Genomic DNA, 23073 nt, shown 5'->3' with positions numbered 1-23073 from the left:
CGATCAAGAAGGCAAATGTCGTGCGCGGGCGAATCTGGTGAAGGTGAACGGTTACAAACAGATTTGGTTACTACGTTATGTTTGTCACTGGGTGTATAAGAAATATGCTGAAATGTATGTGTTAGTGTCTGTATTCTACGTCTGACTGTACTCTGTCTCTATGTCTGTCTCTATGTCTGCCTCTATGTCTGCCTCTATGTCTGTCTCTATGTCTGCCTCTATGTCTGCCTCTATGTCTGTCTGTTCGTCTGTCTGTTTGTTTGTCTATGTTCTACATTTGTCTCCGTTCGATATACCACACCTAAAACTATTACAGTGCAAATAATACGAGCATTAGTACAAATAACCACAGTATCTATTCAATCACCACCATTATCTCCATCTGTTTATTCCTCCCACTATATTGACTTATCACCAAATGAAGAGCAATTCTGTGTACTGCGATCGCACTAATCGGGTTATTATTTACCTTTCCATATACACCAACCTTTCGTACTAACAGAACCCACTTACACTTGTCTGCCCCTCTTTGCGTGGTAGTCATGGATCGTATTTTCTATAGGTCGCCTCATTACGATGACCCCACAGGCTACCCTCTCTATATCTTTGACACATCGTTTCTCCCTCCTCCGGAAACCGTCAACTATGATGCCTTGGTGCCCCAATTGATGGGCCGGCTTCCTTCAGTTCCCTATACGGTAGTGATGTTTTGTTGTGGTCTTAACAAAATTAGCTGGCTCACAGGTATAAAGTTCATCCAATCATTTGTCACTGCTACTAATTCCAACGGCCAACATCAATTGGATTTGGTGTCAAGAATTATCACCGTTCATGATAGTTGGTTAGTAAGATCCATTACAGAATTCTGGACAGCTTATGCATCTCAGAGAAGAAGAGCCTTATCTTTAACATCCTTGATCTCACAACCTCAATCTTTGTTGGTGGCTCAGAAACCAATCCTACATTTCTCCTGTCTAGCAGATTTAACGTCTATTCTTGACGTGTCTAAATTGAAGCTCTCTTTAAACATTTATCGTCATGATTGTGAAATTGATTTGGATAAAAAGTTACAATTAAAATATTATCCTCCTTTAATATCCGAGAATGAACCTGTCCGGATCGACCTGGAGTTATCACCAATCTTGTACCATCATTTTTATCTGATCTTTGGTGTATTGAATCAACATGGCACGCAAGTACCTCTTGTGTTCTTCAAACCAGGGAATAAAACAAACACGGATATCTTTTATGATGCTATAAACAGAAACCAAGTGCTTTATATCAATGACTTTGATCTTTATTGCATTGCTACTGTCTTTAAACGAATAATATATTCGTTATCGTCTCCACTTATTAATGTCAATTGCATTACTTTACCATTAGGTAACGACTTTGAATACACCCGGACCATTTTCAGCTCAATTATACAAACTTATGAAAACCCGGAAGACCTCCAAATCATACTACAATTGCTTTCCTTATGTCTGAAACTAATACAGAATCTGGAAATTACTTCATTGACTTCCATCACCTTAGCAAAGAGTTTAGTCCATTGTCTAACTCACCAGGTAGTCTCTTCTCAAAATAAAGATCAAGTGGCCATAGCCACCAGGTTTCTTAAAAACCTTATTGAATCATGGCCCCTCTTGATTCAACTTTCTCAGTTTTCACTGACATATATTCCAGTGGAACATGCTCTAAAAGTCGGTGTGCCTTTTTCTTCCTCTGAAGAGGGGAAAGATTTACCTCCAACACCTGTCACTGCTAATGAAACAAAAGGTGATACCATTAGTTTTAGACTTGAGGATATTTCTTATCCCACTTGTCAAGTGGAAAAGTCCCTAACGTCAACGGAAGACGGCCTCGAACCACCTCCAGTATTGGAGAAATCGAAAAGAGAGCTTCCAAGTATTCCAATTGAAGAACAAGATGGTGGTTTATCTTCATTGTTACCACCTCCACCACCTCCAGAATTTGGGACTTCCATATCGTTAGATGTTAAAGAACTTCCTGCTACTCCAAATATAAGTTCACCTTCAGCCTCACCTCCAGGAACACCCAATTCTCGTCGTTTGAAACCAACAAGACTACGTTCCTCATATTCAAGATCCCCCAAGGGTAGTCCTAAAAGAATCCTGATGCAGTTTCCTCCACAGAAGTATAAGTTTCAAAGTCATAAGTCTCATTCAAGTTCTAGTCTGACCGGAGGAGAAGTATTGTTTGACTGTCTGCCTAATAAATCACGGAAAACTGTCATCAGAGGTAGAAGGGTTGGAGAGCTAACTAAACTTTTTGAGGAACGAGCAGAAGCTATGCAAATCATACGAGATCTATAAGAAAGCAAAGGTAAGGGATAAAAAAGTTAAATATTTATTATAAGGTCACATAGATATAAAAGAGATAATTATGTTACAAGGATCATTAACAAGATCACTTCAAATAAAAAAAAAAGTAATATAAAATGGGAAATAATAATGAAAGGTAACAAATTTCATCATTCTCCCACCAATCGAGAATCAATATTGTCCATAGACAAATCTTGGTGACTTCCATTGGCAACGGCAGCGATTGCTGCTGCGGTGTCGTTGTCAGTCAAACCGGGATGTTGTGAATGTTGATAGTATTGTTGTTGTTGTTGTTGTTGATATTGTTCGTCCATACGAGCAGCCTGTAAATGTCGTTGCAATTCTTCTTGACTGTATTGCAAATCGGCTGCTGCGGCAGCAGCCACTGCTGCTGCTGCATGAGACATTTGGTGAGGCAATGCTTGTTGGTGTAATGGATGTTGTTGTAATTGTTGAGATTCATCATCAGATTCAATAACGGTTTGGTATCTACCAGCAGTGTGTCTCTTTTTTCTTGGTCCATCTTCATAATTCCCACTGGTAGATCCAGCAGTACCTACAACTGAAGAAGATGCCTTGATAAACGAACGACTTTGTTTCTTCATTTTCCGCTTGTAACCCCTGATTTCATTATAAATATCTTCTCTCTTAATAAGAACATCAGGGTACTGATCTTTGATTTTGGATTCAATCAAAGATGGTTTTGTACCAACCTTATACAAATCCAAAATCAACAAGTTAAGTTCATCCGAACGTTTACGTAACATTGGATGATTAGCCAAGGGGTCCAATTGAGGATGATTGTGTTCGTTACAAGTGGTTCTCAAAGTCCAAACCCCAGTAGATTTCTTACAAGTAGCAGACATAGCAAATGGACATCTCAACTTCTTAGTTTTTGCGTTAGCATCCAAAAGGTAGCCTCCACCCATATCAATGGTGGCAGAGTCATTACGCTTGTCTACGGGAGACTTAAAAGTACCTGACGGTGGGGGAACATAAAGATCACCAGGAAGGGTACCAGGGGGAGCATGGGGATTTGGAGTAGCTGAACCATGGCTACTAGGTTGACCATTTTCACCAGAACTCAAATTACCACTTGATGACCGATCCTTCTTCTTGTGTCTGTAAGTACCACCCAATTCACAAGTATAATAAATAGCCTTCTTATTGGAGTGAGAAATGACCACCCCGAACCCATTATCTCTAGCAAATTCCAGAATGAATTCATTCAATTGATCACGATTCAGGAATACTTGTTCGGGGAATGGTCTAGTAATTAAGTTACCCTCTGCAGTTATTGTATTCTCACTAACTGGATAAATCTTCAGCTTAGAATCAATCAATGGTTCAGGGAGAATGTTGTACTCGTTACCGGAGTTGTATTGTTGTAAACTTAACTCGTACTGTTGTTGTTGTTGATTTTGATGTTCATGTTGGGATTGTCCGTGAATGGGGGCTTGAGGATGAACGTGACCATGATGAACCGAATCCTGTTGATGAAGATGATGAGCATGTTGTTGTTGTTGCTGCTGTTGTTGTTGTTGTTGTTGTTGTTGCTGCTGCTGTTGTTGCTGCTGCTGTTGTTGTTGTTGTTGCTGTTGTTGCTGTTGTTGTTGTTGTTGTTGTTGTCTTTGATGTTGTTGTCTTTGACGTTGTTGCTCGTCCTCGGCTTGAGCTGCTGCTGCGGCTGCTGCTACTTCAGCCAGACTGGCACCTTCATCGTAAGGAATATGGTACTTTTCTTCATCAACATTCTGGCGAACAGCACTGGCTACGGCTGCAACTTGAGCAGCAGTTGCTTCATCAACCAGACGGGATTTCTTAGTATCAATAATACGTGATTTTCCTCCATCTTCACGTTTGATCTTCTGGGATCCTTTTCCCTGGTGACGTTCTTGCTCCGCCACTACGCGGGTGAGGAGTTGTTCGTCGATGGCATGAGAGTATTCCGAATCAGACATGTTATGGCTGCAAATCGGTCAGTATGGGGAAGTGCTTGCCTCAAGATGTGCAATGTTCAAAAGTAGTGTAGTGAATCAGTCGTTTGTTGTGAAGTGGACTTTTTGAACGGGGGACATTTGATTTGAATTTTGATGAAGTCGTGGCAGCTTCGGTTTAGGGATAAACTGTTACCCGGACGTTGATGTTAGTGTGCAGGAATGGTGATGTTTTTATAACCAATAAGAGTTAGTTCTATTGAGGCTAAGTCATGATAATGTAAACAATAGCATAAAAAGATCACGCAATTGGACTTGGCCAAGTTTCTGCTTAGATTTAATTAATGAAGGTTGTATTAAGTTAGTGTAAACTAGGTTTGCGCGTATAGTTACAAGGAATATTTGAATGAAATAGTGCAATTTTCAATAGAAAACAGGCCAACCATGTAGAGACACAAAGGTCAAGACAATATGAATTACTAAGCGAAGGAACTACATAAAACAAAAGCAATACGTAGACGTTGTTACTCATACATTTACTGATCATTCAATCGTACGTTCTCGTAGAGCTAAGCAGAACATACCGAGCTCTGTAACCAGCCAAACCACCATACATAGGGCCAGATCACGTGACATACAAGATGTATAGACTTCAAGAATTAGGACTGAACAGTAGCTTTATCTATGTTCTTATGATTAAAGCTCAATTTCAGTGGCACACAAGCAATGTAGCCATACAAGATATTAATATTACTACCATTAGTCTAAACTTTCTATTTCTATATACCCAATCGTATCATCAGTATACCACGAACCCCCAAAAACGGTCAGTGGTCGTAGTACCAAAACAGTGCGATGAGATCAACTGAATTCATTTGCAGATAAGACCAAAACTATTAGCTTAAAACATTTTTAGCCCAAGTTGGTAAAACAAATGAAGCTTCATGGATTTCACTGCTATAATATTTGAAAAGTTTCATTTCCGTTTCGGAGTCGAATATTCTTTGAGGACGTTTCAAATCTAACTTTGCATTCTTTGAAGCTATCAATAAACCCAACTGACCACCCGTATAAGAAGGCATGTAACATTGAGAAAACAGAACATTTGGAAAGACCTTCTTAGCAGTAACATTTAATGATTTAATATAAGGTAAATTTAACCATATATTTTCTGAAGATTGCATAATTACAATTCCATCATCTGCTAATGCATTTGATAATAAATTAAAATATCCTTCACGAAAGAATTCAACAGCAGGACCTTCAGGATCAGAGGAATCTGTAATAATAACATCATATTTCTTTGTGGTTTCCTTTAAAAATTTGAAACCATCATCAATAATTAAATCAAATTTAGGATGTTCAACAAATGTAGTCATATTAGGGAAATATTTTTTGGCTAATTCAATAACCAGTGCATCAATTTCAACCATTGTAACAGATTCAAGAGTTTCAATATGTTTACCAACTTCTCTAGCAACTCCACAATCACCGCCACCAATGATCAAAACATTTTTGGGATTAGAATGAGCCATTAAGGGAGTATGAGAAATTAATTCTTGATACGCAAATTCATCTCTTTCGGTACATTGAATGATACCATTAAGTACAAGGACATTACCATAATCAGTAGACTCAAACACTAAAATATCTTGGAAAGGAGACTTTGTATGATGGAGGACTCGAGCAACTTGTAAACCAAATATTTGACCAGGGAATGTTGCTGGATCCTTTTCAAAGAACCATTGTTCACCCAGTTCTAAAGTTTGGATAGAGGGGTGAGTTGATGATGACATGAGTAAAATAAAAAAATACAAGAACTCAACAAATGATTAACATGAAAGGTCTACTTTATTGATAGTGATAAGGAGAAGAGGATCCAGCCACTATAGACTGCAATGATAGATGAGCTAACCATCAATACTTTAGGTAATACATCGCGCGAGTCACATATTCCCTAAACAGGAAAATCATGTCACTCATACACTTCATCAAAGAACTACGGTCAGTTTACTTCAATTAGATTCTAGATGAAACTTGAATACACTGTAAGTCAAAGTATAACATTGAATGCAAATCAGTTTGAAAATGAGCAAGTAATCCAATTTATTACGTCATGACATGGTTACATGGTGGAAAAAAGTAGATCCATTAGTGAAAAAAAGAGTATGTCCCCACATACAGTACACCCACAAACACCATCGTACTGTTGTTAAAGTGAAAAATTGCCTTTAGGTTTGCATTTTCGTTATATTCAGTCCCGAGTTTGATCCGCTATTAAGCATTATAGTGGGGTACCAGGGAAAAGATATGTTTGTGGAGATTGTACAAACGACGGGTGGATCAGACCCCGCAAACATAGTTATAACAAATCCATCAAAAATACTCTAAAAGGAATTCCATACAATTCAACCCACCACCCAGCATTCCTTCTCTCCTTTAAAAGCTTTTACCTTTTTGTATCGGACTTAGTATATACGAACCCCCCATTCATTAGGTGTACATTGTTTTAATCATGGTGATATCTGTTTCTTATTTCTTTTTTGTACGGGCCGAGCCACTCCTTCATATGATCCCACAAGTCGTGTCACACTCATCTTAGTGTCACGACCGAGGCTAGTAGTGTCCAGACCAATATCCCAGATTTTTAGTCAGGAGAGCCAAAATTTGCTGCTTATAAAAATTTGATACCCATTCCTATCAAACTACGCTAGTTACCAGTAATTAAAAAGTCCTTATATAAGTGTATCTTTGGGCGAACCAAGTGATAGCAACCAGCAGAATCATTTTGACTCCATAGAACTAGAGATTTCTGCGATAAATATCCGACTCCCATCCCTTCATATTATTACAAACAGCATCACATCCGTTAAGTGCATTTCGAGTGCCTTCTTTTGACGTAGTACGATTTTTCCCAATAGATCAGCCTAGATTAGAAGAGTCCTGATTCTACACCAAAAGACGCCACGCTCATTATTTCAACATGCCCCTTGTTTCTCGTGTATGGGCTTCAACCCCAATACAAAATGTGATGAACTCGACTATTGTCCGTTTTCTAACTGAAATGTTGATGTTTATGGTGTTTACCATCATCAATATCAAAGCTTCACCTGTCGTTGTTGATGACCACAAGGAAGTCGTATCTAGTACCACGACCGCCACCACTACCAGAACTAAAGTTCATGAAAGTGAATCATGGCCTACTCCTTCACGTACGCCCACTTCTGAATATGATGTATCTGATCATGATGAAGTTGAATCTCATCCATTATTTCCAGTTATCTCCAATGGCAACTTTACCGAGAAAACAGCTGGCTTGAATGCTGCTTCTGCTCCAGTTCAATCTCACCCCCAATTGTGTTCTACTGGATTAACCACCAGATTATTGCCTTTCAAAAACTCCAAGGGAGAAATCGAATGGGCTTTTACTGAGGATGTTCCTGGAAATGAATTGGATGTGTTCAAGTTGAATACCAAAGATCATACTTATAAGGTGGCCAAAGACATTAGACCAAAGAAAGAACCTTCCTCTGATGAAGACTTAAGTGAAGTCGAATCAGACGATTATCAGCATCAAGATAAGAATAATAGTCGTCAAGGTATTGAACTATCCCCAATAACCTCCAACTCTTCAAACAATGAATCCATTGATTCGCCTCAGTTAAATAAGAAGTTAGACACTCAAAATTTCACATCTCCCACTTCAAGTGAACTTGAATCTGCTGATGGAGATGGAGACGTTGACGTTGATGGTGAAGATGGTGAAGATGGTGATAAGATTCACCATTGTCCTCACTGTGAAGCCACGTTTAAGATTAGAGGATATTTAACTAGACATTTGAAGAAGCATGCGGATACAAAAGCTTATACCTGTCCTTTCCACAAGTTTTCCATTTACATTGATGAACATAACAATACTCATAAATGCCATCCTAATGGTGGGTTTTCAAGAAGAGATACTTACAAGACCCATTTGAAGTCTCGCCATTTCAAATACCCTAAGGGTATTAAAACTAAGGATAGACCAAGATCTTCCGGTAACTGTTCTATGTGTGGGGAATTTTTTGAAAATGCTGAAATTTGGTGTGAAATTCATGTTGAAGGTGGAGAATGTAAGTATCTCCCACCCGGATTCAAAGGTAAATCTAGAATTAAAAATCGTTTAAGACGAGAAAGAATTCAAAGAGAAAAGGCCATACAACGGAAAATGAGACAACAAATCCTGCGAGATCAAAAGAATGGAGTCAATCCAAGATCATCGCAACAAGGAGGTATTTATCCATCTCAAGACCAATCCAATTTTACGGGCCTTGATAGCGAATATTCCACACCATTTATGGACACTCCAAAGTCAATAAATACTCCAGTTCACAACACTGAACAATCACCAGGAGCATATTCAGTTCAATCACATCATACTGTGAATTCTAGTGGATCACCAATTTATAATCAAATGCATCAACAGCAACCAATACCTCAGCAACCTAAGCCACAAACATTTAGGGAAGACTTCGGGTTCCCACAACTATTGAATAATAATAGTAATAATGACGACTATACCTACCCAAAGCAACAAGCTACTCAATTTCAGTATGCTACCCAACTTTTCACTCCCCCAGTGTTGAATTCTCTGTATTCTTCACTGTCAACATCCGTTTCACATGAAGATTACGAAGACGATTATTGTCTTGATGTAGACCAATTGACTTATGTGCCAATTGATCAACCCAAAGAAGAACCACAAATTCCACATCGGGAACCTTCGCCTAACATTTGGAATTATTTAAAGGCTCAAGGCTCGTTGAACTATCAAGAGGTGAAAGTTGAACGGTATGTTTGAAGTGATGATTAAAAAGAATTTTATAACTATGGGATATTTTGGTTTGGTGTAAGTTTGGTTTTTTTATTATTATTATTATTTGTAATTATTTATCGTCATATATGTATCTATTATTGTGATTAACCAAAGATATTATCTATAGCTGATTTCTTTTGTTTTTTTTGTTTTTTCGGTTTCAGTTTCTTTGGTTTGGAACCAAAGATATCGTCAATTGAAACTGGTGTAGCTGAATAGTTGATGACATCATCAGCTGTTGAAGCTTTTGCAGTGATTACCGTTTGCTCCATATCTTCACCTATATCTTCACCCAAACATATTTTATCGTCAACTTGTTTGTCTATTATAGGCTCATGTTTTTTGGGAACTCCAGGTAGTAGTAGACTATTAATTCTTGCTAGTAATCCAATTAACACAAGACCTAAAGGAACAAATTGACCCAAAGCTACAATGCCATTAAACTCCCAATAACATTTCTTGATCAATTTGTTTACTATATACTTTATTTCTAAAGATAGGGCTGGGCTACTCTTCTTAACAGAGAGTAACTTTAACACTCGACGGACATGACGATGTAATTCATTGAATGACCGCCACCATCGGGCTACTCTGTGCTGGTTATAATTTCTGTGGTATACCAAATGTAGTAGTTGGTATTCGGTAGTAAGACTTTCTGTATCGATATTCATTTATAGTGTAGTGAACGTTCAGTGTTAAGCTAGTAGCAAGCAAGACCCTTTGACTTAGGTTATAAGGTCGTGCCACGCTCAAACATCTCATCGCGGTATAACCTTATAGAGTATAGTACATAGTTACATTAACAGTTTATAGTTACACTATATATGGATTGAGTGTTGTTGTGAGTTACGTGATGACTGACGAGATTCGTGACGTGATTCCACAAGCAAGGGCTTTGGTTCAAACTCAACAAGCAGACATTGCGCTCTCGTTACTTGAGCCCCTTGTTGATGCCAATAGTGAAAATGTTCCATTTCTTTCAGTGTATGCTGAAGCACTTATGGAAGCAGACCGATTAGAGAATGCTTATGAAGTGCTTCAACGAGCCTGTGAATTAGATCCCGACGCCCTTGAAGGCTCAGATAAGTTTCTTTATTTGGGCCAAATCATTGGGGGCCAGGATGGGATAATATTTCTTGATAAAGGGTTAAATCGATTAGCTAGTGAGAATGAAACAGCCAACGGGAATGATCCGTTGATAATCAGGAAAATGAACCAAGCAATCTTCCATAAGATAGAGATCTGGATGACGGATTTGTGTATGGAACCAGAAGCTGAAACTCAATGTGATTCGCTTATAACATATGCCTTACAATTAGATGGATCAAATGGTGAGGCTCATTCATTGCTTGCATCTATTCGTATTAGTCAACAACGTCCTGAAGAAGCCAAGCAAGCTCTAGAACAAGCATGGCACTTATTTGAGTTAAGAAAGAATCACCTACAATCATTGGCCAATAATAATAACACTAGTGTCAATGATAATGCAAATGATGCGTTTGATTCTTCACTTGAATACATTGAACTTCTTCAGCCATTAACCACCTTAACTCAATATGCGATCGAACTAGAACTTTACGACACAGCCATAACCATAATCTCCACTGCCCAAGACATTGACGAGAACGTTTTGACTTTGTACTATTTGGAAGCTTTAGCCCATCTATTAGCAGCTAAGAAAGCAGCAGCTGCAGCAGTACCATCCACAAAAGACTACCGCGACATCACCATTGACCAGTTAAAAGCATCAACTGATCCTCTGATTATCGGTAGTCTCCAAGACATACGTTCCAGTTTGACCCAAGCATATAGAATCATTAACTCAAGTAATGAAGAAGGAGAATTGGATCCTGAAGTGGTGGACCAAGTGGACCAATGGCTCCAGCAACTTGGAGGTCCAATAATGAGTGAGTTGATGCCTCCAAGAGATAAAGACGACTACGAAGGCTGGGAAGAAGAAATCGTCAGTGACGATGATAATAGTTAGTACATGTAATTTCCTTATATATGCTACATATGCTTTACACCCAAAAGTTAATGACGTTACTGACATCTTTAAAGAAGTCATTGTTATCAAAGAATTCACCCTTTAATGAATCCACAACCTGGTTTCTCTCTTCTTCCCCTTCATGAAGAGAACTGGAATCAATGGTTTGTCTGTCTGTACGGGAATCGACCGAATTGCTTTGACCAAACACTTGTTCCGATGGATGGATTGATTGCTGTGGTGCTGTTTGGAATTGTGGTTGCTGAAGCTGCTGTTGATGCTGTTTATGCTGATGCTGTTGTTGTTGTTGCGAATCGTAGGCTAACATATTGGAGATCGATAGTAGTGAACCCTTTTTGGAAAGTCCAGGACTTCCGTCAACGCCAAACCCCGGCATAGGAGTTCCGTTCTGTGACAATTGCATTAAATTAACCCAGTCACTGCCGGGTTCAATTTGGTTAGTGTAACTCTCAGGAGTGTTCACTTTGGAAACACTAGTCGATGCAAGTCCATTGGAGGGAGGATTTGATCGCACAAACGAAGGTAAACTGGTGCTCGAAGGACGATGAGAGTTCATATAACCTCCATTGACTTGAATAGGATATGGAGGTTGGAAACGAGCTGTTGAAGGAATAGAGTATAATTGTTGTTGTTGAAGTTGTATCTGTGGAGAGTTGAAGTGCGGTGGAACAGGAGACGAGTGTGATGGAATTGATGAATGTGATGGTATGGAGGAATGAGATGTTGGTAGAGGTGGCTGCTGTTGCTGTTGCTGTTGCTGTTGCTGTTGCTGTTGTTGCTGTATTGGTTGAATTTTGGTGGACTTTTTTTGTTTCTTTCTTCTTCTCGTGGCACTCTTAAGCTCTAATTCGGCAACAAAGTTTCTTGTTACTTTGCAAATGTTCTTCACATATAACCAATAAGGAGAAAATTCATCCAATGAAGTAATATAATCTTCATAAACATATCCATACCGAGGTTCTTCGTCTTTACCTTTGAGTAAAAGATTGGCCTTACGCTTTAAAGCACAAGCCATAGCAATACTCATAAAGGTAAACATCAAAGGAATATTCAACATATCTTCTTTACGCATTTGACGATAATACCAAAGAATATTAGAAGCAGCTTGTAAATTTATATCATCGGGAATTTGATTATCGATTTCCGGAGTATCATATTTTTGCTTTTGACAAAGTATAACCATAAAATTATTAATGACTCGAGTAAGAAATTGAAATTGACAATTGGCATAATTACTTTGATCAAAGGGACATACGCCTTTATCTCTATCAAATGACAGGATTTCAAATTCAACTTTTTGGAAATAATCAGCATCGATTCTTTTATATCTGGAGATGTTATTCCCTTGAAGATCATTACCAAAAGGTTGGAACATGGTGAACATAACATTTTCCAATGATCTTGCCAATTGAACCAATTTCATCAAGGAAGTATTATGATAAGGTAATGCCATATTGAAATCTTCCTTTTTAATTAACGTTGCTCTTGAAGCAACGATGCCTGTGACTCTATCCATAAAATAACAACACCAAAACACCGTGGATATATTTTCTGAAGATTTATTTGATGCAGAGACGGCTTTCATATGGAACCCAGTTGAGAAAACATATTCAATGGCTTCTGCAACATCATGAGAATTCCGTTCCTCAGCCATCTTATCATGTCCAAAATGATGGCTAAGCAATATATGAACCACAAGTCTAACATATTTATCATCATCACCCAATTGAATAAGTACCAAAAGCACTTGTCTCATTTTGAAATCGAGGTCTGTAATAAACGTGGTCAACTCTTTAATGAACTCTTCAAAAGTCAAATCAACAATGTTTTGATTTATTTGTTGCTTGCCTCTGATGAACACTTGTCTAAGTATTGGTTCAGCCAACTTATCTCTCAGAACTGCAAGCACAATACCATAAAGTATAATGGTAGGAAGCTTACCCAAACTATGAGCTTTCAAGACTTGTTTCTCATTTAATATGGGAAGCATAGAGTTTAATTTGGTGAAATAAATTTGAAGCAAGCGATCGATTTCACTCTTATTAAACGGGTACTCAGTGGTACTTAAAGTGAAGGCATTGATAGAAAGAAGAAAGTTGAAATACTTATAGTTTTTGATATAGTCTTCTTCTATCTCATCATCGTCATCATTATCATCGTCATTATCATCGTCATCATCATCTTGATGTCCTTGTTCTTTATTAGTATTAATGATATTATTAATATTATTGTCAGCACCATCATCATGTTCTTTATCAACTTTATCCTTACGGTATTCCTTCTTAGTGGTTGGTCTTGACTTAACAAGGACTCCTGATTCATGATACACTTTAGAATCAGACTTGTTATTTGCAGCTCCCTCCATAATCGCATGAGGATGTCCCATATATAAATAGGCAAAAGGGTGACTAAATTCTTTAGTGGTGATATTAAACCCAAAATGTTCCTTTAAATACTTCTCGTTATATTTACGCATATCATTTGTTGCCGTGGCAAAGTGGTTGACTATTGGCTGGGCACTTGACCTTCTACGTTTAGCTTTCAACGCAGCACTTGTTTCTGAAGGTGGAGAATTAGAATATCTCTGTCTCTTTTTGGAAGATGCCAGAACCATAGGGATTGGTGGAGGGGTAGAGCTAGATTCCTCTGCTATTGGATGGAATGTTGGAGTAATTTGATCGGCTTGAGGTAAGGGTAAGTTTTGATTAAATAATTCCACCTTTAATGGGTCCAAAACCTCTATAGAATGAGATTTAGAGGACAAAGTAGTAGTCTTAGGAGATTTATTCACATTAATAGACTCTTGTTTCTTAGTGATAAAGTCACACAGCCAATTATTCTTTTGACAATTAACACAACCAACAGCTTCATAATCAACTGAAGTAACTATACATTTGATTCTTTTCCGACGACAGTTGGAACAACATTTGAAAGTTCTCTTTCTGGTTTTGAAGTTGGAATCAAAAGCAGGGAACACAAACATCCCATCAACTAAATCAACAACGTTGATGATTTTATTTTAATCAAACCAGAAAAGAATCTGATGATCAGCTAAACCAATTAATTACTTTAATTTTGGTGGATCAAATGGTTGTGGGTTTTCCACGTCAAGTGGAGATGCTAAAAGAACAATGGGGAAACGGAAACGGACACAACACCAATGGCCTACCGATACGGACGATATAATCGTACATTCTATCTTAGTATTGTATTGTTATTACGGTGCTAGATTGTATTGTGCTGTGCGTGTTATTGTTGTATGAAACTGATAATATGTGCTACATTTAATGTGGAGTAATGTGGAGTAATAATGACTATTTTTGTTAGTCACATTTTAGTACATTATAGAACTTGAATTTGTAAGCACTAAAGATGCTTTTACAAAATAACATAAATTGCAATACTATACAACTGGCACTCATTGCTTATACTTAAGCATTACTGTTAAAGATGCTTTCTAATAGTTACTTGATTGAATCCTAAAATTCAAAGACCTAAAACCATAATGAGTAATCTTGTTGCTGCTCATTGTGATACAAATAACAATTTCACTCGTTAAGATCTTCCAGTGTTCATGAATTATAAACTTTCCTAGTATATTTTCTGAAAGGATTTTAATCTCCGTAATATAACCCCTCGTCTTCATTAGAGGTAATTGCACTTTTTTGTTGGCATTAACGGGGCTATACGTCCTATCGATAAAGTTCCTCCAATGATCTTATTGAGTTGCTGTTGTTCAACACGTTATTTTTATAAAATGAGGGGCCATGAGGGGTACTGTCAATTCAACAGAATCCATGAACGTATTATTGAATCTTTATAAGGTTGTAGAATCTGGGTTCAATCTACATTATACCCGTTTCCCAATGGGGAAGTACTCCCGTAACACAATTTTTACCTGATTTGGAACTGTTTCCATGGGTTTCAGAAGATGATTACCAAATTGGATCACAATTTATCACGTGATTAGACACGTGCATGTGTTCTATACTGGAGATGACTTCAAACACATTGTGGTAACATTAGTACAACAATGTTCAATCAATCAGCATACAATGACTACAAACCATAGACCAACGTTAGAAAGTAAACGTGGGAAGATAATCTCGGTTACCGATTCCATTGTTCATGCTCGTGAAATAGGACAGAACCAAACGTTGAAACTTAGAAGTGATGTCAACCCTATAGTGGCCAAAAGAGCTTGGAATGAGCTTAAAGAAGAACAAGCTCAAAATAAGAAACTAAAGCAGGAGGAGCCAATTTCAAAGGACGACAAGCTGCCAGTAATTGCTAGTGGTAAAGTAAGGGCTAAAGGAGAACCTCATGAAAATGAAGATGAAGTAGGTGATAAAGAAGTTGAAGAAGAAGGCGGCGATGATGATGATGATGATGATGATGACGATGACAAGGAAGAGGCTGAACTTTTTGCACAATTACAACAATTACGAAATTCGATGAAACCATCAGATCAGCAAGATTTAGAACACCCTGACGGTTCTGGCTCTGACTCTGACTCGGGTTCTGACTCCGACGAAGAACAACAACTTTTGGCAGAACTAAATGCAATCAAACAAGAACGAAAGGCTAAAGAAACCATTAAAGCCTCCAGTCTTTTAATGGAGACATCCACAACCCCTGGCCAAAACAAAAGTTGGCGTTCGTCAACTAGTTTTAGAAAGAAAGCAGCACAAACTTCTTCTCAATTTACAAATAATACAATAAACTCAAAGGCTCACAAAGACTTTTTATCGAAATATGTTCGATAACGCTGGACAAAGGATATGTATGCTAAAGGTTAAAGAGTCTTTAAATTGGAATGGATATAGGTTTAATATGAACGAGATGGTAATGGTTAGTGTTGTGGCATCTATGGTGACCAACCCTTGCACACTACGACTGTGCAATTAAATGTAGATATGAGGTGATGGTACAACAGTTGAGAATGTAGTTATAATGTGGAGTCAAAGCCCCTTTATTATTATTATTAGGCTATAGTGAGAGCTGAAGATGTATAACTTCTCGTAAAACGTTTTGCATATGTAATAATGCAACTGTTTCTTGGTTTCGATGAGTGTTTGCTTGAGCTGTGTAATTCGCTAACATGTGAATAAGAGTGTTTAATCATCTACCGAGTTGAGTTTCTGATCTACCAAGTAACCATCAGATGCCGTTTAGTCTTCTTTTTTTCTTAGTTCAACATCGTGAATCATACAGCTAACATAGTTATCCAATAATTTTTGTAATTCTTCATCCTAATCTTGCTTTATAAATCCAACAGCTAAGACAGAGTTATACCAAGTTTGGGGGAGGGCAAGGTTTCAGATATTCATCGACTTTCCGAGAAAGAGGTGGAACCATTCGTTTACGGATTCGTTGTAAAAAATAATTTACTTGTGTTCCAAAGTCGTCCTCTCTTGTTTCATGATGTAAAGTACTGAAATCAAAATTGTCTGATGTAGATCATATGAACTTCTTTGGTGAGTTTCTTTCAACTCCTTAAAAGGTCCTTCATAATCAACTTTACTATATCGGTGAATGCCAAATTGGTAGTGAGTGAGTCAATAGCAGCTTTCATTTCTTCTCTTAAGTATTCAGCGATATCTGCTTTAAAACAGTATATAAGTACATTTTGTTGTTTGCCCTGTAATAACAAACAACGCAATTGCAATTGTTGGGCTTTGGATGAGGCGCAATATCTTCTTCTTTGTTTGACATAATAGCAACTGGTATATTAGTTCCCGTTGGGGTAGTGGACGGAGATTCAATGCCAAATTCTGCTTTATCATATTGCCTCGGCTCATTCGATCACTTTTAGAATTGTTCGCTCGGAGCATATCCATAATGGTGGCAAGCATCTTTCTTGGGGTAGCATACTAACTGATGCTTCAGTACCGGTTGTCTTATAATTTTCCTTCGTTCTTTTGTAGAGTTGTAGACAAGGTTGGCTTCTTTCGTTTCTTAGTATTCCAGGCCATGCCAAAAGATGGGTGGCTGCAAATATCTGAAGTAGTGCGCAACTCACCATTGTAGTAAAGGCCATACTGGTTGTTAACATTTACTTATCAATACTAGATTGTGAACGGAAGATTCCAATAGCACTTCTCCATTTATGGCAAAGCACTCCAAGTTGTAGTAGAATTCACAATGTGAAATCTTGAGCCCTCATTCTATCATGTGCTGCATTTTTCTGTAACATTATTAGGAACTCCATTCACTGCCGTTATACGATGTATTAAGAAACTTACTAGTCCTTGGTCAATTCCTTGATAGTCAAGACGTAATGTAGCAATGACTATAAATGGCAGTTTATCGGAAACGCCTTAATTAAAAGTTATGTACTGTTCAGAGAGGCCGTTTGTATGTTACCAATTTAAAAAAACCAGGGTTTATCACTGTTAAGCCTGCTATGCTCACGAGAGATAGGGTTTAGGGGCCAAGACGAATCAGCAGGAACCCCTTAGATGATAATTTGGGGCAATAATGATAAATTGGAAGTATTCCAGTGAATAACGGGGGACAACCCAATAGGACTTGCAACCTGTTTGTTCTCAACTACGGCTACTCGCATGCAGTTACTTTCATCCTCCATTCTTTCAATAGGACTGTCTTATAACTTACTTGTGGCAAAATTTATGATCATATAGAAATATTTTAATCAAAAGCAGGATAAATCAAAAGGTCTCATATAACAATTTTTTTAAGACGATATTCTTCATTGGCTTCTTCAATATATTGTAACCGGTAATGGCCGTGCTTGTAGTGTATAATTTCCATATCTTCTTTGCAGCCGTATCAATTCTTAAATCACGAAGTTGGTATTACTTCTGGTTGATATTCGATCTGTAGGAGACATATTTTGTATTCCTATAGCTAAAGAATGTAGCTGTAACTGCTTGAGGCTCCAACGCATTCGAAGTTCTTTGGAAATCACTTCTATATTGTTAAAATTATGAGACACTTCGGTCTTGAAAATTTGGTTTACTTTCTTCTTTCTCCATTCATTCTACAACTTCTTCAACCTCAGGAGTAACCACAACAGATCCTAAACAAAATCTCTTCATTTAATTCATTAGTTGCTGTATTAGATTCATAATCTACAGGTTTAGTTAAACTCGCATTAATTAGTAAGAATATAGATTAATTTATGTTTGTAAATCACATTTCCCATTCTTCACCAACACTAGTGCTCAACTTAGCATTCAATTGGTCAATTTCTTCTTTCAAACTTGCTTCTTCAACAGACTTGACTAACTCCTTTGTACATTTGGCAATGTCAAAGGAAATACCCGCTAATCTTTGCTTGAAGTTCTTATCAGCAAAGTCATCATCATTGCTTTGAGAGTGAGCATGCGTCAACGCATTCATTCTTTGACAACAATCTTCTAAAGATTTGACGACCCAATTGCCATGTTCCTTCAATTGGTAGTTTCTGGTTTGATTCATAGAAGTATTGGTAGCTTCAGTCATTTGGGTTATTACAATAGTAATAGCTTCAGCATTAGTACTCAATTCACCACGGGTGACTCCTTGCTTCTTGATTGCACTTAAAAGCGATTGAATAGTTGAAATAACCTTCACGGTTTGATGCTCTAAATAAAGCAACACTTGAGTAACAGTATTATCAGGGTCATTTATATCAAACAACTTTATGTTGAATGTTGCAGCTGCCATAGACTTACGGTACTCTTGTCGTTGTCTTGCCTCTGCTTCACCTCCTCTAGTGGATGATGAATCTCCATTTATAGTTCCATAATCCTCTTGAGACTGTTCAGTATCATATTCTGAATCATAATCTTGTGAAGGGGTAACTATTGCTGGTTCTTCAAGTATATTCACCTTCTTTCCATTGCTCTTGGAGCCGTTGCGATTCAAATTCGAATTAAGAGCTGAATTGGTATGACTTACGGAAAGAAGTCCCAGGGATGAATCTTCAAAGTTATCTGCTCGTGAAGTCAATGATGACAGTGTAGTTCTGGAGGAGCTAATCTCAGGAGAATTCGAGAAGGAAACCAGATTCGGATGGAAAGAATCTGGTTGCCCAAACGTAGCTTCAGACACTGCTACGGAGTCTACCTCAAGCAGTTTATTCAAATACTTTTGCTCAGGTACATGCAGTATTTGGGTAATCTTATCAGGTGATTCATCTGTGTCATCAGTAGTATTCTCCTTCACTATGGATGAATTAAGAGAAGACTTTTCAACACTCACATCAGATGAATCATCTTCAGTAGTAGTATTTGCATTCTTCTCTACCACGTCCTCGGATGCTGGTTTAGCTGGTGTCTCGCCAGTAAGCCTATCTCTCAATTTACCTAAGAAACTCTTTTCTCTAGTCACCGGAAATTCATTCTTTTCCTCAACATCAGTTATAGATGGTTTTATTTTACGCTCGTTGGTGGGTGATTCGAACTGAACACTTTTAGCCAGTGATTCCTGCGATGAAGAACCATGAGAAGTACCCTTTGGTTTAGTAGGTGTGACTTCAAACCTCTTCACTCGATCCAAAAATGACTCTGAATCTTTCCGAGCATTGCCATTACTTGGGCTTTTTTCTGGCAAATCATCACTCTTGCCACTAAGTTTAGAAGTTAGCTTTGCTATAGCAGGACTAACCTTTGCAGAAGGCAGGCCATTGGCACTCTTAAGTGGAGATTTTTCTTCTGATGCACGAGAAGTTTCAAATCTGTTTGCAAGATCACTGATTTTTGATGTCTGCTGATCCTTACGTGGTGTTTCAACAGCTGACTTAATTTCATCATTTGAATCCTTGAATTTCTCCAACTTCTGTGTCAACGTCGATTTCTTCATCCCAGGAGAACTCTTTGAAAGAATAGGGTCTCTTTTAAAAGAATCAATTTCTTTTGAGTCTTCTTCAATCTTCCCTGAAGAGTTATTTAAGCTATCTCTGACATGTACATTATATAATTCTCTTGAATTTTCAAGATGATCCTTTGACTTGATGGAATCACGGAAGGGTGTCTCCTCTTCCACAGGCATTTCTTGATCATTTCCTCTCATCGGCGATGAAGTCATAGTGGCGTTTGGGGTATTAATTATAGCTTCTTCTTTGAAAGGACTGAAATCACCCACTCCATTATGAATTTTGGCAATCACAGGCGATCTGTGTCCTATAAGAATATCAGCATCATAGTCAGATCCACTTTCAAAAGTGGAAACCGTTTCTCTTCGATCATCATGACAATCATGATCATCATTGAGAGGTTTATTAGTATTCGATATTATAGGAACCTGACCGAGACGAATCTGTTTAGGATCGGCCTTGTATGCATTTAATTGTTGAGAAACAATGGGAGCATTATCATCCTGTTCAATCGTGCCAGCTGTGATGCCCGACGCAGATGCATGTTCATCCGCTGTTGTAAACAAAGTTGAGGCGGTATTACCACGCAATTTATTAGCCATTCTTAAAGGACGAACTCCAAACTCTTCGTCAATTGTATTTCTTGCAGGGTTGTGTCTTTTGAGACTGACCTCTCTAGATAATGCTGAATGCTCATTCAACTTGCTTGCAGACGCTAAGTCGCATAATGCAAACCCTATTTCACAGACAGCACGTTCAACAATAATTTTAGGAAGGAATGATTGGTGACTAGCAAGGTATCTAGTAGCCGTAAGAGCATAGCTGGCAGCATCCCTTAACAATACTGAATACTCATTACTATTGGGCTTGTAGTTGTCACCTTGAATCGCAACTTCATTGGCCAATATGGAAAGCTTTGAGATCTTATCAAACAAAATCTCTGGTTCGTACGCTTCTTCAGAAATATATAACAAATAGCTCTCAATCAAAGACTGCAATTCTGAAACCATCTTAACAGATATAAGACCGGAAGGAGAAACCAAAGATGTAATGGCTTTTTGATCCAACATTTTGTCTTTAATGAAGGTAGCAATTTTGTTCGCACGAAGATGCTCATACTTCTGTTGCCAGTTAATAACTTGCTTTTGAAGTTGGCGTTGAGATGCTGGTTTGTCTTTAGAAACAACTTTATTTGGAACCTCAATGTTCTCCAACTTCTCAAGAAAGACATCCCAACCACCTTTGTTCCCCAGTGAATTCGATACTATGGCAGGTGGCTCCAATGGTTTTTGATTACTAGAATCTTGTGTGTCTAATAAATTATCTTTCTCAGCTCTGGCTTCCAACTGTTTGTGCTTGGTTTTCAAAGCTTGAAGTTCTAGATTCAAAGCAGCATTGCTCAACTTTAATTGATCAAAATTTTGACTCAATTCCTTGAACTCAACAGATTCAGTAGGGATTATTGTCTTGGCACTTTCTTCTTGGTGTAAACTTAATGCTTTACGCAATTGGCCGACTTCATGAGATAAATTCTCATTATCGATCTTGTAGTTGTCGTACTCGGCCTGAGCAGCTTTATGCTTCTCCTGAAGATCATTGTAATCCTTTTCTAATGCGCTAAGCTTGGAACGAAGTTCTAAATTCTCACCATCATTCTCGATGCTCTTATTCAGAGCAGTTGGTGCTGGAAGGGTAACGGGAACTGGAATGGGAGCGGGTGCACCTGTGGTGTGAGTAGCAGAAGCTGGACTAGCTATTGGCACATTGAATAATCCTCTTTGAACTGGTACCTCTTCTTCTTCTTCTTCTTCTTCATCATCATCATCATCGTGATGCATTTTATGAGCATTGTACAGTGAGCCTTCTAAACTGACATTCCTGGGATTAATTTCATGTTCCAGTTCTCTCTTTTGAATGCCTTTATAAGCAAAGTCATCGCTAGTTTCTGTATTGAGATCTTCAAACTCATTCTTCAAAACACTATAGTCTATTCCTTGAGATTCCTCTTGTTTCTCGGGTAACAGGTCAGACCTTACTGGATAATCCTTTTCTTGTTCTTCTTCCTCTTCGTCACTAGACCACGCCAAATTTGCCTTTACGGGTACTACTGTTTTCGACAACACATTTATGCTGCTTTTGCCGATTGCTGAGCTTTCGGATAAAGGTGAAGTTATATCATTGGCAGTTGTAGAGTGAGAAATATCAGCCAGATCATTAAGGCCGATTGGTGCTTCTGAACCAGAAGCTCCATGATAGAGATCAGTGGGTGAAGAAGTATGATGAGTATCAGTTGGAGAATGAACAAAATTATCATGGGGTAAATTCACAACAGGAAGAGGCGAAGCATTTATTTTGTGGGTTGTCGGAGAGCCTGCGTTCGATTGTTGATGGGAACCAGCATAAGATTGTGAATGTGCTTGATTTGAAGCCGAGTCACCCACTGTGAGTTTCCGTAATGTTGATGATTCTGAAGGGATTCTACCATGGGAAGAGGTTGTTGAAGTATTCAAATTCCGGCGTTCTATTTCATAAGCAATGTCACAAACCAAATCCTTAAACCGAGCTTGAGGTAAAGCGCTCAACTTTTGACGTGCCTGGTTCCTTTTAGGATGAAAGGAAAGTTTTGGTAAAAGAAAATCAGGTTCACTTCGAGATTCATCTATACGTCTTCTAAGTTCATCGTAAACATCTGTACTTAATTCTTTAAACTGAGCCTCTGAAAGTTTTAGTAACTTCTCACGAGCTCTTTGAGCACGTGTGGAAAGCGGTTTGGCTCGAGAGTTTTGGTCCTCAGAAATATCCAAGAACTGCTTGAGCACACGGTAGTGATGATCCAAGCCGTTATCCTTCATAGCACTTTAGAGTAAAGTAGAAGAGGATACATCGTCCCTTCAGTGGATCAGATTTGTTTTTTATTTCAACGCGTATGCGGTATGTGCACGACACTCCTGGGGGTTCACGTATAATATCACATATTTGAATGTTTATCTATCCACTGGTAGCGAAAGGAAATAGAATGTGTATTTATGTTTAGTATATACTCCTTGTTACTGTACTGTTAATTAGATTACTGATTAACACTCTATTGACAACACACTCTGTTAATG

The 23073-nt window shown here is 38.1% G+C and overlaps 8 protein-coding genes across 8 annotated transcripts; 4 read left to right on the top strand and 4 right to left on the bottom strand.

Moving 5' to 3' along the window:
- Positions 1-542: 542 nt before the first annotated feature.
- On the top strand, positions 543-2336 carry ECM25 (Ecm25p; the record flags this gene model as incomplete). Its single annotated transcript, XM_043193056.1, has 1 exon — positions 543-2336. One exon carries the CDS (start codon positions 543-545, stop codon positions 2334-2336), a length of 1794 nt encoding a protein of 597 aa, XP_043051444.1.
- A 158-nt stretch (positions 2337-2494) lies between these two features.
- On the bottom strand, positions 2495-4306 carry KQ657_002283 (uncharacterized protein; the record flags this gene model as incomplete). Its single annotated transcript, XM_043193055.1, has 1 exon — positions 2495-4306. The coding sequence occupies one exon, from the start codon at positions 4304-4306 to the stop codon at positions 2495-2497; it is 1812 nt and encodes a 603-aa protein (XP_043051443.1).
- Positions 4307-5178: 872 nt separating this feature from the next.
- On the bottom strand, positions 5179-6078 carry KQ657_002282 (spermine synthase; the record flags this gene model as incomplete). Its single annotated transcript, XM_043193054.1, has 1 exon — positions 5179-6078. The coding sequence occupies one exon, from the start codon at positions 6076-6078 to the stop codon at positions 5179-5181; it is 900 nt and encodes a 299-aa protein (XP_043051442.1).
- Positions 6079-7265: 1187 nt separating this feature from the next.
- Positions 7266-9122, top strand: STP2 (Stp2p; the record flags this gene model as incomplete). The annotated part of the gene is made up of 1 exon (XM_043193053.1): positions 7266-9122. One exon carries the CDS (start codon positions 7266-7268, stop codon positions 9120-9122), a length of 1857 nt encoding a protein of 618 aa, XP_043051441.1.
- Positions 9123-9990: 868 nt separating this feature from the next.
- On the top strand, positions 9991-11124 carry KQ657_002280 (uncharacterized protein; the record flags this gene model as incomplete). The annotated part of the gene is made up of 1 exon (XM_043193052.1): positions 9991-11124. One exon carries the CDS (start codon positions 9991-9993, stop codon positions 11122-11124), a length of 1134 nt encoding a protein of 377 aa, XP_043051440.1.
- Positions 11125-11158: 34 nt separating this feature from the next.
- KQ657_002279 (uncharacterized protein) lies at positions 11159-14339 on the bottom strand (the record flags this gene model as incomplete). Its single annotated transcript, XM_043193051.1, has 2 exons — positions 11159-14136; positions 14315-14339. 2 exons carry the CDS (start codon positions 14337-14339, stop codon positions 11159-11161), a joined length of 3003 nt encoding a protein of 1000 aa, XP_043051439.1.
- An 861-nt stretch (positions 14340-15200) lies between these two features.
- Positions 15201-15911, top strand: KQ657_002278 (U2-type spliceosomal complex subunit; the record flags this gene model as incomplete). Its single annotated transcript, XM_043193050.1, has 1 exon — positions 15201-15911. The coding sequence occupies one exon, from the start codon at positions 15201-15203 to the stop codon at positions 15909-15911; it is 711 nt and encodes a 236-aa protein (XP_043051438.1).
- Positions 15912-18300: 2389 nt separating this feature from the next.
- SPA2 (Spa2p) lies at positions 18301-22818 on the bottom strand (the record flags this gene model as incomplete). Its single annotated transcript, XM_043193049.1, has 1 exon — positions 18301-22818. The coding sequence occupies one exon, from the start codon at positions 22816-22818 to the stop codon at positions 18301-18303; it is 4518 nt and encodes a 1505-aa protein (XP_043051437.1).
- Between the last annotated feature and the right edge of the window lie 255 nt (positions 22819-23073).

This window comes from Scheffersomyces spartinae, assembly GCF_019049425.1.
Source record: "Scheffersomyces spartinae strain ARV_011 chromosome Unknown scaffold_2, whole genome shotgun sequence".
Lineage (NCBI taxonomy): Eukaryota > Fungi > Ascomycota > Pichiomycetes > Serinales > Debaryomycetaceae > Lizanozyma > Lizanozyma spartinae.
This window is presented reverse-complemented; position numbering and strand designations above follow the sequence as displayed.